General features: G+C 36.8%; 1 protein-coding gene across 1 annotated transcript; it reads left to right on the forward strand.

Moving 5' to 3' along the window:
- The first annotated feature begins 928 nt into the window (after nt 1-928).
- Nucleotides 929-17,095, forward strand: kcnj4 (potassium inwardly rectifying channel subfamily J member 4). Its single transcript, XM_039652108.2, has 3 exons — nt 929-1,474; nt 9,499-9,654; nt 15,439-17,095. Exons 2-3 carry the CDS (start codon nt 9,632-9,634, stop codon nt 16,913-16,915), a joined length of 1,500 nt encoding a protein of 499 aa, XP_039508042.2. The 5' UTR covers nt 929-1,474; nt 9,499-9,631; the 3' UTR covers nt 16,916-17,095.
- The last annotated feature ends 1,604 nt before the right edge of the window (nt 17,096-18,699 follow it).

Here is an 18,699-nt window from a genome sequence, read left to right on the forward strand (position 1 = left end):
TTTTATTTTGGATGCGATTAATCGCAATTAATTTTTGCACAGCCCTAATATATATATATATATATAGTGTATTTGAGCACTGATTCCACAAGAACACATTTTGGTTCGTCTTGTTAAATGCGTCCTCATTCCTGAAGGATCCTCTCGCCTCAGCTCGTGTGTTTTCTCCCACACACACTCCTACTGTCACTCCACGGCTGTCATATGTTCAGATTTACCCACCTCCTCATTCAGGCCTCCATCGCCGAAACAACAACCGCACGTCTCCATAGAAACCGTGCTCTAGAATCTCTCAAAACCAAGTGATCAGGACCGAAACACAGAGCAGAGGTCAGGAAAGCAACGTTCACGCGGTTTAAGACGCAAGCTGAGGTGAAGCGGTTCATTTGTGTGTTTGTAAACAGTTTGTTCTCATCAGATTCACTGGAATTTCTCATTTCTTTTCAGTTTCTTTAGGGTCTAACTCTTAAAATATAAGGTTCTGTATTGGTTCCATGAAGAACATCATGGAATCTTTCTGTTCCACAAAAGGTTCTTTAGACTATTACAAGAATTTTGATCTTACATTCTTTTAAGAATTGTTCACTGAAAGGTTCTTGGGGAACCAAAAATAGATCTTCCATGGAGCATCACGCGAAAACTCCATATTGGAACTTTTGTTTATATTTAAATAATATAAAGAACCTTTTGTGGAATGGAAAGATTCCATGGATGTTAATAAAGGTTCTTAATGGATCCAATGATGTCAATAAAGAAGCTTTAGTTTTAACAGATGGTCTCTCTTATTTTTTAAAAGCGTGTGGGTAGTTTGGATTATGAAAGAACCGCAGTTTTGGTCATATTATTTCTGAATCTGTGTGAGAGAACATTTTGATTTGGATGCTAAAAGACTTTGACAGCGAGAAACATCCACTAAGAATAAAATCTGTGAAGCTGAAGAGGATGACAATGATACAAATGTGCATTTATCCTACAGACAGCAGAAGCAAACCCCTGAACAAGTCAATCGGCGGTCCTCCATTTCATCCCCTCATCCATCACGTCTGGACTAATTTGTACTGAATTTCACTTGACATCAATCTGAAGTGAGCATAATCGCAGTGACAGTTTCTCGCATCTCTCTCCTCCTCCTCCCCCGTTATCCGCCGGTCGGTCACCCACATGCGCGCGAGACCGCGAGGACGAGGATGAGGAGGAGAGCGCGCGCGCGCTCGGAGATTAGCGCGTGAGTCAAGTCAAAGAAGAGAGACCGACCGGTGGGATTAACCTGCGAAAACTACAAGAAAACATGAATTACAAAAACACGGCGCTGATAACATCGTGTTAAAGATGAGTGTTTTCGGAGAATAAAAAAAAAAAAAAAAAAAACGGGACGAGATAACGGCGCACTTAATTACCACCGAAACACGAAGTGACCGTGACACAGGTTTAAGGGAGAGAATACCTTTACAGATTAAATATTTGCTTTAACAAGGTGAGTAATTCTAATTTTATTGTGTGCAGTAAATCTGATAATAGATAATAATAATTGCTCTTCATTAGTGATTTTTTATTTCCACATCCATCCATTACCGGCATTTGGATAAAGATGTCTTCTGCATTTTGTCAATTTTTGACACTTGTATAACAAATGTATATGTCTTTATTTATTTATTTTTTTAAAACAAGAGTGGTGTAAACGTACAAATTAATGTTATAAAAATATTTGATTTAGGAACGTTCGTTGTAACTTTAAGTGTTTAAAACTGAAGGACTGACGTACATAAACCCAATGGCTGATGGGCAGATGAGGGGAGGATAAATGCGGCTGAAAACGAGAAAAGAAACTTGATGTTGTAATGAAAAGAGATTATGCTCTCTCTGTTTGAGATCACGCACTGGTCGCGCGCCGCATCTGGAGCTTTCCCGGATTTACCGCGCGCGCTAAATTTACCTGCACGTCATCATATTTATGTCACAGTCTCAATCCCGCAGATTTGAGACGAACATCTGGAGCACGATGGATGAAACCCCTGGGGTATTTAAAAGTTTCACACACTCTGTAGGCTACGTTATATCAGTTTAAACTTCAAGCGCGGGAAACGAGTTCTGTCGCCTCATGTTTATTTGACGGTTAGTTTCCAGTGGAAAGCGCGCTAAATGTGCCGCGTGACTTCATCTGATTCCCCTGATCAATGAGCTTAATGCACTCAATGCTCTTATGTTTCCAGTCCAACAGAAATGCACCAATGTTTTAGTTAGTTTGAACAATTAAGTGCCTAATACCATGATTTATACATATAGTGCCATGTAAATACTTAGGTGTTGGTATTAATATAGTAATCAAACTGTGCCATGGTATTTATCAAAGTATTAGATATTTTCTGTAGAATGTACAAAGAGGAAAAATTGTGGCTTATATTGTCAAATCTGGGTGTAAAAAGTCTTCAACTCTCCAGTGTTGTGGTAACTCATAACAAGTCATTTTAATCAGATTACTTTTTCAAGTAACTAGTAAAGTAAAGTAGTGCATTACTTTTAAAATTCACAACATATCTGAGTTACTTTTTCAAATAAGTAACGGAAGTTACTTTTGTTTTCCCATTTATTGACTGACAGCTGCCGATGTTGTGACAAATCGAAGTGTCTTAGAGGCGTTGTGTGTAAATATGTTGGTTATGACTGAATGTGAGCGTGCATTTACACATTTCACTTGCATGAAAAGTGTTAGATTTAGCGTTGATGATAGTTATGTGATGAACTTCAGCAGTTTCAACAGTCCTGTGGCTCAAACAGATCATGGCATATCAATGTCAGCAAGGTCATGGGTTAATTTCCCACGAGTGACCTCATTAAATGTATACCCTGAATGCACTGCAAGTCATTTTGGATGACTTCCAAAATGAAGTCAACACAAATTCAAGGTGAAATTAAGTGAAAACCAAAGATAGTGAAGAGAAACCCAAGCTAACACGGAACATTCTGCAGGGTTCTTAAAAATCTATAGATTCTGAAATATCTAAATTTCAAGTAATGTTAATACAAACACTATAAAAACACAATGAATCAAAAATAATTAATAGAAATTAAAAATATAGTAAAATTACAATAAATTACAAACACACAGAACTCATGTGACTCTTTTCGCGCACTTTCTAAGTGAAGCACATCAAAATCTTCATTGTTTATATAGTAAAGAATAATAAAATATAAAATCTGCTTGAATCTGAACTTACCTCCTGTCTCTCACACACTCAGACACACTCACATGAACACATGCACACAAAAACACACAGACACAGATACATGCGCACACACACACACACACACTCAGATAAACACACTCTCACTCAGACACACGCGCACACTCACATACTCTCAGACACACACATACACACACACGCACTCAGATTGTATTTTGTAATTACACTCACTCGACCCCTTAAACCTGCCCATCACAGGAAACTTTATGCATTTTTACATTTTTAATACTTTTTTACTTTTTTACTGTTTTTAAAGTCAAGTCAAGTTACATTCATTTAATATACCGCTCTTCACAATATATATTGTCTTAAAGCAGCTTTACAGTGATAATGGGACGTGCTCTGGCCGCTCATCCACACAAAACAGTGTCTGGTGGCTCGAGAACGCAAACCCAGAGAAAGAGTTGAAAAACACGGTCATTTCCGCGTTAACTTAAAAAACGTGATTCTGTGAAAAAGCTGACAGCATGCACATGCGTATTACGTGTTCAGTCTATACACTGTAAAATATATTGTTGGTTTAACTTAAAAAAGTAAGTAACCTGGGTTGCCTTAAAATTTTAAGTTGATTGAACTGGAAAAAGTGAGTTAATACATCGAAGTAGATTAATTTAACCATCAGAAACTCAAAATAATAAGTTATCTCAGCTAAATAAATTATTATAAAGTTGATTTGACAAAAGAAAATATGTTGTGATAACAAATCTTGAAAATGTTTTTTACAGTGTAGATATGCATATTTAAATATATATGTGCGCAGGCGTGTAGTCTTTCTTTACAAATTACTTGTCTGGCCTTAAAAATTCATTTTGAGATCATAATTAAAAAGAAGGACTATAATGCGTAAAGAGCTCGCTCAAGCACTGGGGAGCTAAGCCATTTAGTGGTTTGTAAGTAATCACCAATATATAATTAAATGTATACAATGTTTAATAGGCAGCCAATGCAGGGTTGACCAACCCGATCTCACGACCAAGTCGTACGAATTCGACGAATGATTAAAAAGTGGCTAATTCGTAACAATTCATACGACCTCACTCGTACGAATTAATACGATTTTGCTAAATCGTACATATTTTACGAATTAGCCAATTCGTATGAATTCGTACGAATGACCTACCCCTGACCCCGCCCCTAAACATAACCATCACGTGGGTTTAGACAAATCGTACGAATTAGTACGAGTGAGGTCGTATGAATTGTTACGAATTAGCCACTTTTTAATCATGCGTCGAATTCGTACGAATTGGTCGTGAGATAGTGTTGGGTTGACAGAACCAGGCTAATATGGTCATACTTCCTGGTTCTGGTAAGAACTCAAACGGCTGCGTTTTGGACTATCTGGAGTTTGTTTACTAAGCGTGCAGGGCATTACAATAATCTAGCCTTGAAGTCATGAACTCACAAACTAATTGTTCCGCATTTTTAATTAAGAGGATATGGCGTGTTTTTAAGATGGAAGAATGCGGTTTTACAGACACTAGACACATGACTTTCAAATGAGAGATTCCTATCAAAGAGCACACCCCGACCACAAAGACTTGACAGAGCAGCATTCCATTCATTATGTTAATTTGTAAGTTTTGTCAGGGCGTGAAGAAAAATACAGCTGAGTATCATCAGAAAAAACAGTGAAAACTAATTCTGTGTCCGTAATGATATCTCCTAATGGCAGCATGTACAGAGTGAACAGCAGCGGTCCTAGTACTGAGCCTTGTGGTACGCCATACTGAACTTGTGATCGATAAGACATCTCTTCATTTACTGCTACAAACTGATAACGATCAGATAAGTATGATTTAAACCATGCTAATGCAGTTCCACAAATGCCAACATAGTTTTCTAGTCGATTTAAAAGAATGTTGTGGTCAAATGCAGCACTAATAGAGAGATACAACCACGATCGGATGATAAGAGCAAAATATGTGTGACTCTAATGAGAGCTGTCTTTGTACTATGGTACGGTCTTAATCTGGACTGAAAATCCTTGCAGACATCAAAAAGGAACATAGTTGTGAGTATACTGCCTTTTCTAATATCTTCAAGTTGTTTTTTTAACAAGTGATTTTAAATACGTATCCTAATGTCAAAGACGAATTAATGATATTAAGAAGAGGATCTATGACCTCTGGAAGCATCTCTTTCAGGAGCTTGGCCGGTATAGGCTCTAACACATGTTGTCGATTTAGATGATTTAACAAGTTTAGTAAATTCTCTCCTATCAAATAAAATTTTTCAGGTGACTACAATGCTGTAGGAGACAGTTGAATAGTTATAATTTTAATCTTAATAATAATAATTTGTTACATTTATATAACCCTTTTTCTGGACACTCAAAGCACTTTACATGGAAGGGGGGAATCTCCTCGACCACCACCATCCACCTGGATGATGCGACGGCAGCCATATTGTGCCAGATCAGCCATCACACACCAGCTTACTGGTGGAGAGGAGACAGTGATTAGGACGCCATGATGGCCACTGAACAATTTGTCCAGGATATCAGGGTTAAACCCCTATTCTAATGTTTTTCTAAAGGACATCCTGGGGTTATTGATGACCACAGAGTCAGGACCTCAGTTTAACATCTCATCTGGAGGACAGTATAGTGTCTCCATCACTATACTGGGGCATTACGTCCCACAAAGACCACAAGGTGAGCGCCCCCTGCTGGCCTCACTAACACCTCTTCCAGCAGCGAGCAGGCTTTCTGGAGTCTCCCATCCAGGTACTAACCAGGGCTGCGTTTCCCAAAAGCATCGCGAGCCTAAGGCCATGTCCACACTAATATGTTTTCTTTTGAAAACGTATATTTTTCTCTCCGTTTTGGCCTTCCGTCCACACTGAGACGGCGTTTTAAGTCAACAAAAACGTATCGTTTGGAAAACGCTCTCCAAAGTGGATAAATTTGAAAACGGCGTTTTCGCGTTGTAGTGTGGACAGTGAAACCGGAGGTATTTCAAAACGATGACGTAAGTTTGGTCATGTGATCCATCTAGTACCAATAGATATTCATGTTTATCGGTATTGTGCCTGTTATGTTATTCATTTTTACACTGTTGCTAAAATATGTTACTTTCTATGTTACTTAATATGTGCTATTCTTCATAGCACAGTACTGCAAAGATAACAGATAATGTAGTCTACTCACATTTGCTGTCCTGCGGCAAAACAGGAGAGCAGTTGCGTCTTAGACCAAACATATGTTGACTGAATGCGACCTGGACGCATCAGTGATGGTGAGATATTTTGCTAAATAAAATTATCCTGTTATTGTGCGATAACATTATTATTTATTTTCCCGTCTGTATCGTCTCAGTGTGCTTTTGTGAAGTTTCACACATGCACAGTAAAGTGAATTTAGAAGTTTCTCATCCACACTGAAACGTCGGAAAACACCTGAAAACGCTAGTGTGGACGGAGAGCGTTTTTAAACGAAAACCCCGTTTTCAAATGTATCCGTATTAATGTGGACGTAGCCTAAGGCCCCGTCCACACTACTGCGTTTTCGTTTAAAAACGGAGAATTAAAACGAATACGATCTCCGTCCACACCAGCGTTTTATCTGCGTATTAGAAACGATCTCCGTCCACATTAAAACGACTGAAAACGCGGATCACGTGACCATTCACCAACACTGGGCATGCGCGCGCCGGTGTAAACAGTGAATGACGAATCAGGGAAGGATACGTCATGACTGATAACACCCAATTATAGAGCCAAGCGTCAGCCTTTGCGTCAGCGTTTCTGAAGTTCTCCGTTTCGTCTCGTCTTCACTAAAACGCCCTTCGGAGATTCAAAACGCAAAACGCAGCTGCAGCGTTTCTAAACTTCTCCGTTTTAGGTCTTCGTTTTTCCCATTTTAGTGTGGACGGGAGGTGCAAACGTAGCAAAAGGTCTCCGTTTTTAAACGAAAACGCAGTAGTGTGGGCGGGGCCTCAGTCGATCGAATAGACCATTGGTGGGAATGGTTATACGATCAACTTAAACTTACGATGCTTTTGGGAAACGCAGCCCTGTGAAACGGCTGCTGGCAAGAAGATATCTTGAAGCTGCTGTGCTGCTTGGAAACGTCTGGACTTGAAGCTTTATTTTTCGTTATTTTAGCCACTGTTTCAAATAAATACATAGCGTTTTGTTTATTTTCGTCTAATAGGGTTGGAAAATAAGCAGTTCTAGCAGCTTTTAAAGCCTTTATGTAAGCAATTGAGCTCTCCTTCCATGAAATACGAAATACCTCTAGTTTAGTTTCTTCCAGCTACGCTAAATTTTTCTGCTCTCTTAAGGGCCCGAGTGTGCTCGTTGTACCACGGCGTTGGACTATTTTCTTCAATCGTCTTTAAGCGCAACGGAGCAACTGCGTCTAAAGTGCTGGAAAGGAGAGAGTTAACAGTTTCTGTCCTAATATCGATTTTTTCTAAGCTTTCTGGGATGCTAAGATGATGAAACTGAGGAAGATTATTGATAAAGTGATCTTTAGTGGTAGAAGTTATCGGTCTAACATATTTATAACACGGATTCGGCTTTGCTGCTTTGGCTAAGTGAAGTTTACACGAGACTAGATAGTGATCTGAGATGTCATCGCTCGGCTGCAGAATTTCAACAGCAAACATGTGACTATCGTACGTTCCCTGTAATATAACCGCCAATAACTTGGGCTCTTTCAACAGGATTCTCAATATGTGTTCCACTGAGTGAGTAAGAAATATTAATAAAGCCATAAAATAAAGCCATTTGAAATATTAAAACAAAGGAAATGTCCTCATAAATTACATTCACATTGTAATACCAATGTCATTATACAAATTTCTGTCCTCATAAATCTTAAAAACACACACACACACACACACACACACACGGTCTCAGATTACACTGAAGGATCCTCAGGGCTTGTTTCTTTTGATCTGCTTCTCATATCACTGTAAAAATGAGAGATGAGGAGATTATTCAGACATAATTTACTGGATTAGGAATAAAGAAAGAAACCTTCTCCTCCACACACACACACACACACACACACATTCAGTCAGGGATTAAGTGTGTTTATATTGTGTAACAAAGGTTAAGTCCATTTTCATTGTTTTGGCAGCGCAGTTATTGAATCACATGCGTCTGTCCTGATGACGTCTGACGAGATCTCCACATGAACAACTGCAAACATTTAATAAACCGTTTCAGATTAAATCATCTCAAGACGTACACAACTTCTGATTGATGTCATTGAAATAATTTGATTTTAAAATAATGAAAAAAGTTTTAAAAAGTAATAATAAATGCAACTTTCTTTGATACTCTGAATGTAAATAAATTTAGCATTTGGCTTGCTTTATACGGAGGCGTATTGCATTCACTTGAAGAAAAAAAAACCTACTCTGTTTTTCTGAATTAACGAGTTAATTTTTCATGAGAAAAAAAGTTTTTGCTCTGTTTTTCTGAATTAACGAGTTAATTTTTCATGAGAAAAAAACTATTTTGCTCTGTTTTTCTGAATTAATGAGTTTATTTTTCGTAAGAAAAAAAAAATCCATGAAAAATTAACTTGTTAATTCAGAAAAACAGAGCAAAAAAAAAATCCATGAAAAATTAACTCATTAATTCAGAAAAACAGAGCAAAAAAAAAATTCTCATGAAAAATTAACTCGTTAATTCAGAAAAACAGAGCAAAAAATGTTTTTTTCGCATGAAAAATTAACTCATTAATTCAGAAAAACAGAGAAAACAATTTTTTCTCATGAAAAAAACCCTCATTAATTCAGAAAAACAGAGCACATTTTTTTTCTTCTAGTGAATGCAATACGCCTCCATACATATCAATTTTATTAGTGTTTATGTTAAAACTGTTAAATATATATATATATATATATATGTATAATGTTATGTTTAAGCCTATTTGGGTTAATCTGGGCAGTTGTTGTTGATGATGATGAAGTTTAATAAATCAAAGTATAAAGAATTTGCAATGCAAATGCATAAATAATACATTTAGGCTGGAATGGATTTAAACGAGAGTTCATATATAAATCTAAATATTGAGCTGAATATTTAGAGAACATGCGAATCAGTGATGTTGTTAGACTACATCTGTGTGTGTGTGTGTTTGTGTGTGTGTGAGCGCGTCAGGTCTATTTTAACCACTGCTTTGACCCAGATCACGGCATCCAAACCAGAACACAAATATAGTTTCTGTCCACTTCAGATGAAACCTCTGAAATCAGACTGAGTGTGTAACAGCGCATGTGTTTCTCTTTGGCTGCAGTGTGTGAGAGACATCCAGGCCTGTGCATCATCTGTTAGGATGCCGATCCCAAATCTTTCCCAGTAAACGGGGAACGTTGTTTTGTCGCGTCACTGAGGACAGCAGCACAAACACGCTGAAGATCAAATACAGCATGGGAAGCAACCGAGCCAACAGGTACGACTACAACATGTGTGTGTGTGTGTTTACAGGTCATTCTATGGTGATCACAAGAATCGTTAAAATTTTTGTTATCCTAAGCCCGATCATTTATTTCATGCCAGCTGTAATGCCAGTGTTGTGCTGTAGGTGGCAGTATGTGGGTTTGCCAACTGGCGACCATGAAATGTGTGTACGCCGCATATTTACCAACCCGATCTCACCGGAATTTGTACGAATTTTACGAGGTGGCTAATTCGTAACAATTCATACGACCTCAGTCGTACGAATTAGTATGATTTTGCTAAATCGTATATATTTTACGAATTGGCCAATTCGTATGAATTCGTACGAATTACCTACCCGACTCCGCCCCTAAACCTAATCATCACGTGGGTTTAGACAAATCGTACGAATTGGTCGTGAGATAGGGCAGTATTTACTTACAAAAGTGCGCATAACTCGAAAGTTATTTATGTACTAATTATTAGTATCTGCTGTCAGACCATCTGACGTGGTTGCCCCGACGCATTGCTATGGGTTGACTGACACTGAGATGGCAGGAGTCTTACTTGCTTACTTTTCCCCCCTTTTTGTTGCACTTATTCTGTTTATTATACATATAAAATAAGTCTATATCAGTAGTCCCATTTTCTTAGTAAATATGTGTGTGTGTAGTAGTAGTAATATTGGAATCACACAATAGTGATAGATATCCCCCTTTTTTGTACATGTGAGCCCCTGTGAAACTCTCTTTACATCCCTGTAAACATTGGACAATCGTAATAACTTTAATGTAATTGAAGTGTGCACATAGCACTAGGAAAACACAAGTATCCGATCGGGGGTCTCGGCAGATACTCAATATTCAATGACTCGAAATGGGGCTCAATCGGCATCCCTACATATGATATATCTTAATATATTAAGAGATATTTGACCCAAAAATTATTATTCTGCTATCCTTTATAACTCCGCATGTCTTTCCAAACCTGTGTGACGCTCTTTCTTTCATCTGTTAGACATAAAAGATGTTTTTTTGAGTAAAGTTAGTTTTTTGTCCATACAATGAAACTTGTTTAGTTTTCAACATTCTTCAAAATGTCGTCTTTTGGGTTCAACATAAGATAGTCATACAGGTTTGAAACGACATAAAGATGACAGAATAATCATTTTGGGGTAAAGTATCCCTAATATCTGTAAAAAAAAAATTAAGTTTTTTTTTGTAAAATGCACAAGTATCAAATGTTTTTCTCATTTTCTCAGCTGGTTTGCGAGTCGTTTTGAACTTTGCGAGTGAAATACTTTTTGTTTAATGCTGCTCATCAACAAGAAGATTGTGCTATTTTGCTAGTGGAAAGAAAACCTCCAAACTACAGTTAAGCGTTTATATTATTGCACTTTATCCATTTGATTTCGTCTCTAGATTTCAATTACCATTGATATCTTTAAATCTTTTTTTCTCCACTTCAGCATCACCTACATGCACCAAAACTTACAGTTTTATTCCCATCTATATTCTGAAGCTTTTTACTGAGGGGTTTGTTCATATATCATTCACCTATTTTTTTATGCAACATTTTATTCCTAAACAATTCTGAAGAATTTTGAATGCCATTTATTTTAAAGCTTTTACTGTAATTATTGCGCTCCACCAAACATCAGCTGATCGTTGTGATTGATCGTCAGTCTGTATGTTTATTTGTTTATTATGTGTGTATGAGAGAGAGAGAGAGAGAGAGAGAGGGAGAGAGAGATGGCTCAGGTTATAATCCCTAACCTTCACTGACCGCAATCCTGATATGGCTAAATGCTAAATGACTCTCCTTCTCTCATAATCCCAGTTTAGGGGCAGGTAACACACACCTGAGTCTCTCAACCCTTAATGGACAAAAACTGAAAAAAAAAGCGATAAAAAGACAGTGAAACCACGGAGAAACAGACAGACCTGATCCCACTGTAAGTCCATTCGTTAAAGGTTCAGGAAGTTCTTAAGGAGGATCCGTTGGTGTGTTTCTGGAAGAGACGCATTAGTGACTCATGGTTTATCTGGAGTGAGTGTGTGTCCTTTAGAGCGGTCACTGAAAAGAACAAACTCTCCAATCAGATTACAGATCCATCACATTTATATAGCGCTTTATACAATACAGATTCAAAACAGCCTCACAGGAAACAACAATCAATGATACAGACTTAATCAAGTGCCATCATTCACCCAGGTAACAGGGAACGTTCTCATAACTTTGGCTAACGCTGCACTCTAAAAAATGCTGGGTTATTTTAACCCAATTTTGGGTAAAATATGGACAAACCCAGCCATTGGGTTACATTTTTAAATTAAATTTTTAACCCAATGGCTGGGTTTGTCCATATTTTACCCAAAATTGGGTTAAAACAACCCAGCATTTTTTAGAGTGTGTGGGAAGGTGCTCTCAAAGTTCTTCCAGTAACGACATTAGAACGTTTGTTCAATGTTATCTGGTCTTTAATGTTGTCAAAAAAGTCAGCTCAAAAACATTGTTTATACATTGTTCCTGGAACGTTTTAGTTGGATGTTGGTCGTCAGCTTTACTACTTTTAATAGTTTCAGAGAACCTTCAAAAGTAACATTCCAATATTGTTTGAACAACGATAAAGTAGAATGTTCCATTAACAACGTTTAAAAATGTGGAAAAACCAGTCGTTTTTAATGTTCAGAGAACATTTCGAATTTTTTTTTAATAACTTAATATGAATGTTAGCAAAACATTCCAAGAACATATTTTAGTTAGCTGGGATTGTTGATTCAGTTCAATAACAGTGTCAATGTTCCAAAATAATCAATGAAACATTCAATTGAGCTTCTATGTTGATTCAATTCAGTTCAATAAGTGCCAATGTTGGAAAATGTATAAACATTCAATTGAGTTTAATGTTGATTCAATTACGTACAATACGAGTCATTGTTGCAAAATTAATGTAAAAATACAATTATGAATTCAATTTTGTTTAGAAAGCAGATCTACGGAAGACAACAGTGCCATTATTCTGCTCAATTGATGCAATTCAGTTCAATAACTGTGGATGTTGCAAAATGTAATTATGAAACATTCAATTGAGCTTCTATGTTGATATGATTCAGTTCAATAACTGTCAATGTTGCAAAATAATCAATTATGAAACATTCAATTGAGCTTCTATGTTGATTCAATTCAGTTCAATAAGTTTCAATGTTGCAAAATAATCAATTATAAAACATTCAATTGAGCTTCTATGGTGATATGATTCAGTTCAATAAGTGTCAATGTTGTAAAATAATCAATTATGAAACGTTCAATTGAGCTTCTATGTTGATACGATTCAGTTCAATAGGTGTCAATGTTGTAAAGTAATCAATTAAGAAATATTCAAATGAGCTTCTATGTTGATATGATTCAGTTCAATAAGTGTCAATGTTGCAAAATAATCAATTATGAAACATTCAATTCAGTTCAGTGTTGATACGATTCAGTTCAATAAGTGTCAATGTTGCAAAATAATCAATTATAAAACATTCAATTGAGCTTCTATGGTGATATGATTCAGTTCAATAAGTGTCAATGTTGTAAAATAATCAATTATGAAACGTTCAATTGAGTTTCTATGTTGATACGATTCAGTTCAATAAGTGTCAATGTTGTAAAGTAATCAATTAAGAAATATTCAAATGAGCTTCTATGTTGATATGATTCAGTTCAATAAGTGTCAATGTTGCAAAATAATCAATTATAAAACATTCAATTGAGCTTCTATGGTGATATGATTCAGTTCAACAAGTGTCAATGTTGCAAAATAATCAATTATGAAACATTCAATTGAGCTTCTATGGTGATATGATTCAGTTCAATAAGTGTCAATGTTGTAAAATAATCAATTATGAAACATTCAATTGAGCTTCTATGTTGATATGATTCAGTTCAATAAGTGTCAATGTTGCAAAATGTAATTATGAAACATTCAATTCAGTTCAGTGTTGATACGATTCAGTTCAATAGGTGTCAATGTTGCAAAATAATAAATTATAAAACATTCAATTGAGCTTCTATGGTGATATGATTCAGTTCAACAAGTGTCAATGTTGCAAAATAATCAATTATGAAACATTCAATTCAGTTCAGTGTTGATACGATTCAGTTCAATAAGTGTCAATGTTGCAAAATAATCAATTATAAAACATTCAATTGAGCTTCTATGGTGATATGATTCAGTTCAACAAGTGTCAATGTTGCAAAATAATCAATTATGAAACATTCAATTGAGCTTCTATGTTGATTCAATTCAGTTCAATAAGTGTCAATGTTGCAAAATAATCAATTATAAAACATTCAATTGAGCTTCTATGGTGATGTGATTCAGTTCAATAAGTGTCAATGTTGTAAAATAATCAATTATGAAACGTTCAATTGAGCTTCTATGTTGATACGATTCAGTTCAATAAGTGTCAATGTTGTAAAGTAATCAATTATGAAACGTTCAATTGAGCTTCTATGTTGATACGATTCAGTTCAATAAGTGTCAATGTTGTAAAGTAATCAATTAAGAAATATTCAAATGAGCTTCTATGTTGATATGATTCAGTTCAATAAGTGTCAATGTTGCAAAATAATCAATTATGAAACGTTCAATTGAGCTTCTATGTTGATATGATTCAGTTCAATAAGTGTCAATGTTGCAAAATGTAATTATGAAACATTCAATTCAGTTCAGTGTTGATACGATTCAGTTCAATAAGTGTCAATGTTGTAAAATAATCAATTATGAAACATTCAATTGAGCTTCTATGTTGATACGATTCAGTTCAATAAGTGTCAATGTTGCAAAATAATCAATAATGAAACGTTCAATTGAGCTTCTATGTTGATACGATTCAGTTCAATAAGTGTCAATGTTGCAAAGTAATCAATTATGAAACATTCAATTGAGCTTCTATGTTGATACGATTCAGTTCAATAAGTGTCAATGTTGTAAAATAATCAATTATGAAACATTCAATTGAGCTTCTATGTTGATTCAATTCAGTTCAATAAGTGTCAATGTTTGCAAAATAATCAATTATGAAACATTCAATTGAGCTTCTATGTTGATATGATTCAGTTCAATAAGTGTCAATGTTGTAAAGTAATCAATTAAGAAATATTCAAATGAGCTTCTATGTTGATTCAATTCAGTTCAATAAGTGTCAATGTTGTAAAGTAATCAATTAAGAAATATTCAATTGAGCTTCTATGTTGATATGATTCAGTTCAATAAGTGTCAATGTTGTAAAGTAATCAATTAAGAAATATTCAAATGAGCTTCTATGTTGATATGATTCAGTTCAATAAGTGTCAATGTTGCAAAATAATCAATTATGAAACGTTCAATTGAGCTTCTATGTTGATATGATTCAGTTCAATAAGTGTCAATGTTGCAAAATAATCAATTATGAAACGTTCAATTGAGCTTCTATGTTGATTCATTTCAGTTCAATGAGTGTAATGTAAATTCGTGTCAAAATTTAATTATAAATTCAATTGTGTCTATAAAAAACAGACCTACAGAAGATAACAGTGTCCTTTTTCAGCTCAACTCAGTTCAGTGTTGATTCGATTCAGTTGAACAACTGTCGATGTTGGAAAATGTATAAATTATGAAACATTCCATTGAGATTCTTTGTTGATTCAATTAAGTACAAAATTCAATTATGAGGGTCAAAATTCAATTTTGAGTTCATTTTGGTCTATAAAGCATTGAGTATTTAGTTCAACTAAATCAGACCCCAAACTCTTCTGTTCTCTCTCTCAGGTACAGCATCGTGTCCCCTGACGAGGAGGCGCTGAAGATCTCCACCCTCGGCCTCCACAACGGCTGCGGCTCGGGCCGGCTGCACACCCCTGGAGGAGCGGAGGGTCCGAGTGGGTCGGCGATGGGCACCGCCTACAACGGGAGGATCTCCACGTCCGGTCGAGGCCAGCTGCGCAGCCGCTTCGTCAAGAAGAACGGCCAGTGCAACGTGGTCTTCACCAACATGGACGACAAGCCGTGGCGCTACCTGGCGGACATCTTTACGACGTGCGTGGACATCCGCTGGCGGTACCTGCTAATGATCTTCTGCTCCACCTTCCTGGTGTCCTGGCTCATCTTCGGCTTGATCTTCTACAGCGCTTCTCTGGCTCACGGGGACTTCGATAAAGATCGTGTCGGGAAGCCTTGGAAGCCGTGTTTGCTGCACGTCGAGGGCTTCATCGGGGCATTCCTCTTCTCAATCGAGACCCAAACCACCATTGGCTACGGCTGGCGCTGCGTGACCGAAGAGTGTCCCGTAGCGATCGCGACGGTGGTGGTGCAATCGATTCTCGGGTGCATCATTGACTCATTCATGATCGGCACCATCATGGCTAAAATGGCGCGTCCGAAGAAGAGGAACCAAACCTTGCTTTTTTCACAGAACGCAGTGATTGCGTTGCGCGACGGGAAGCTTTGCTTAATGTGGCGAGTCGGGAACCTTCGGCGTAGCCACATCGTCGAGGCTCACGTTCGGGCGCAGCTCATCCGACCTTACGTGACGGCTGAAGGCGAGTTCATCCCGCTCGAACAAATGGATCTAAACGTGGGATACGATGAAGGAACCGACCGCCTCTTCTTAGTGTCGCCTTTAGTCATCGTTCACGAGATCGACGAGGACTCGCCGCTTTGGACGATGAGCCGATCCGACCTCGTATCCGACGACTTCGAGATCGTGGTGATCCTGGAGGGAATGGTGGAGGCGACGGCCATGACCACGCAAACGCGAAGCTCCTACCTTTCCCGCGAGATCCTTTGGGGTCACCGCTTCAAGCCCGTCATCTCTGAGGACCGCGACTGCTACAAGGTCGATTACGCTCACTTCCACGAAACTTACGAGGTTCCCTCGACTCCTGCCTGCAGCGCTAAGGAGTTGAAAGATCTGAGCGAACGCCGTTCGTCGGCTTCGTCCCGTTCCGAGACGCCGGACATCCGCTGCCACCGCGGGGCTCAAACGTTCCTCCCGCCGCACTCGCCTAGCGCCTTCTGCTACGAGAACGAGGTGGCGCTGTGCTGCGGAGAGGACGAGGAGCGAGCGGGTGAGGGTATGACCGGCGTTCCCACAGGCTTCCAGAAAATGTTCCAGGACTCGGCCACGATGACCTCCAGCAGCAACGTGCTCTGCGTATTAGACATGGACAACCAGATCGAGTTCGACATCCTGCAGACTGCCATACCGCTCGACCCCACGACTTATAAGAGCGAGTCTGAGATATGACGGCCCACGAGTACACACATTTATTTTGTTAAATCACATTTAAAAAAAAATACATTTATTATTTATATATGAATTAATATTTATGCAAATAATTATTATTAGTTACATTTATTATACTTACATAATATAATTAATTCATATAAATACAGTACTTACTTTAATTAATAAATGTATACAAGTAAATAATACATAAATATATTTATTTATATAAGTGTATATATATATATATATATATATATATATATATATATATTAAGTACATTTATTTTGTTAAATCACATTAGAAAAAAAAAATTTATTATTTATATAAGAATTAATATATATGCAAATAATTATTATTAGTTAAATTTTTTATACTTACATAATATAATTAATTCATATAAATACAGTACTTAATTTAATTAATAAATGTATACAAGTAAAAAATACATAAATATATTTATTTATATAAGTGTATGTATATATATATATATATATTAAGTACATTTATATAAATACCTGTATTATTCATATATAAATGTACTTTTATATAAATAAATATATTTATACATGCAAATTATTCTAATGTATAGTATTTACATAATATAACTAATTTATATAAATAAATATAATACTTTTATAAAAATAAATGCATTATTTGTATAAAAATTTATAATATAAATAGTACAACAAATGTACGTACATTATTCATACATTATTATATATACATATATATTCACACACACACACACACACACACACATCACCTTGCCTGCATTTTTGTACTTTGCTCATCGCAGTCTTCCTAAAGGAGGAAGTGGGTGTGTTTGGCCTCAAGGAACACGTGACCCTAAAGGTCGTGACCTCATGTCATGTCACCTAAATGGTCCTTCACGAGATCACAGGAGGGAGGGTCACGTAATGTGGCGTCCAGTGGAGATCAGACGCCTCCTGAAACTGGCGACAGAACATCAGACTAAGATGCCAAGAAAAAGGAAAGAAGAGAAGCACAAATAAAAATCACCAAAGGAGACGAGATTAGGACAGACAGATGATTCTCTCTCTACAGTGACCGTAATCACAGATTCTGTTCGTGTGCTTCTTTACAGTCGAGTCATTTTATTTTAATACGTTATTTATAGAGTTTACCATTTAAAAGCCTGTTGGAATAGATCTTTCTTTGAACAGTTGGAGGGATGAAAAGATGAAATTGTCTGGAATTAATTTCCTTCCTGGTGAAAGAACCAGACATTTATTTGAATTGATGATCAAAGAATTTTAGATAAGTTTGTTTTTTTCATAAATTAGATGCAAAAAAAAAATAAGAATCATGATTTAATCTAATATCCCAGCTAACAAAAAAATAAGTTCTAAGAAGATTAAGTTATAAAAACCTTATTTCTGAATGTTTATCGGTCATGGAATGTTTCAAATGTTTTTTAATTTGATTCGGAATGTTCAGAGAACATTTAAAAGTCGCATTCCGATGATGTTTGAAGAATGAAGAAATAGAATGTTCCCTTAACGTTTGAAGAACAACGTTCCGAATTAGCGTTACTGGAAGAACTTGTTAGCTGGGATCTGAACACTTGCACTCAGGCTGGGTCTTTGCTCGTTTTATGTGAGTTGTGTACATGTTAAGTGTGTTGCACACCATTTTGTGTTTAAAAGGGAAAGATGTTTAATGCAGTTGGAATGCTTTCGGACTCTTGAAACTGAACTGGGACGCGGGAGTTGTAGCTGATGTAGCGGGAGTGTTTAATGTAGAACCTAGAGATCAGTCAGTCGTTCCCCTGACGCTTTCC

The sequence above is a fragment of the Pimephales promelas genome, chromosome 3 (assembly GCF_988280905.1).
Source record: "Pimephales promelas chromosome 3, fPimPro1.hap1.1, whole genome shotgun sequence".
Classification (NCBI taxonomy): Eukaryota; Metazoa; Chordata; class Actinopteri; order Cypriniformes; family Leuciscidae; genus Pimephales; species Pimephales promelas.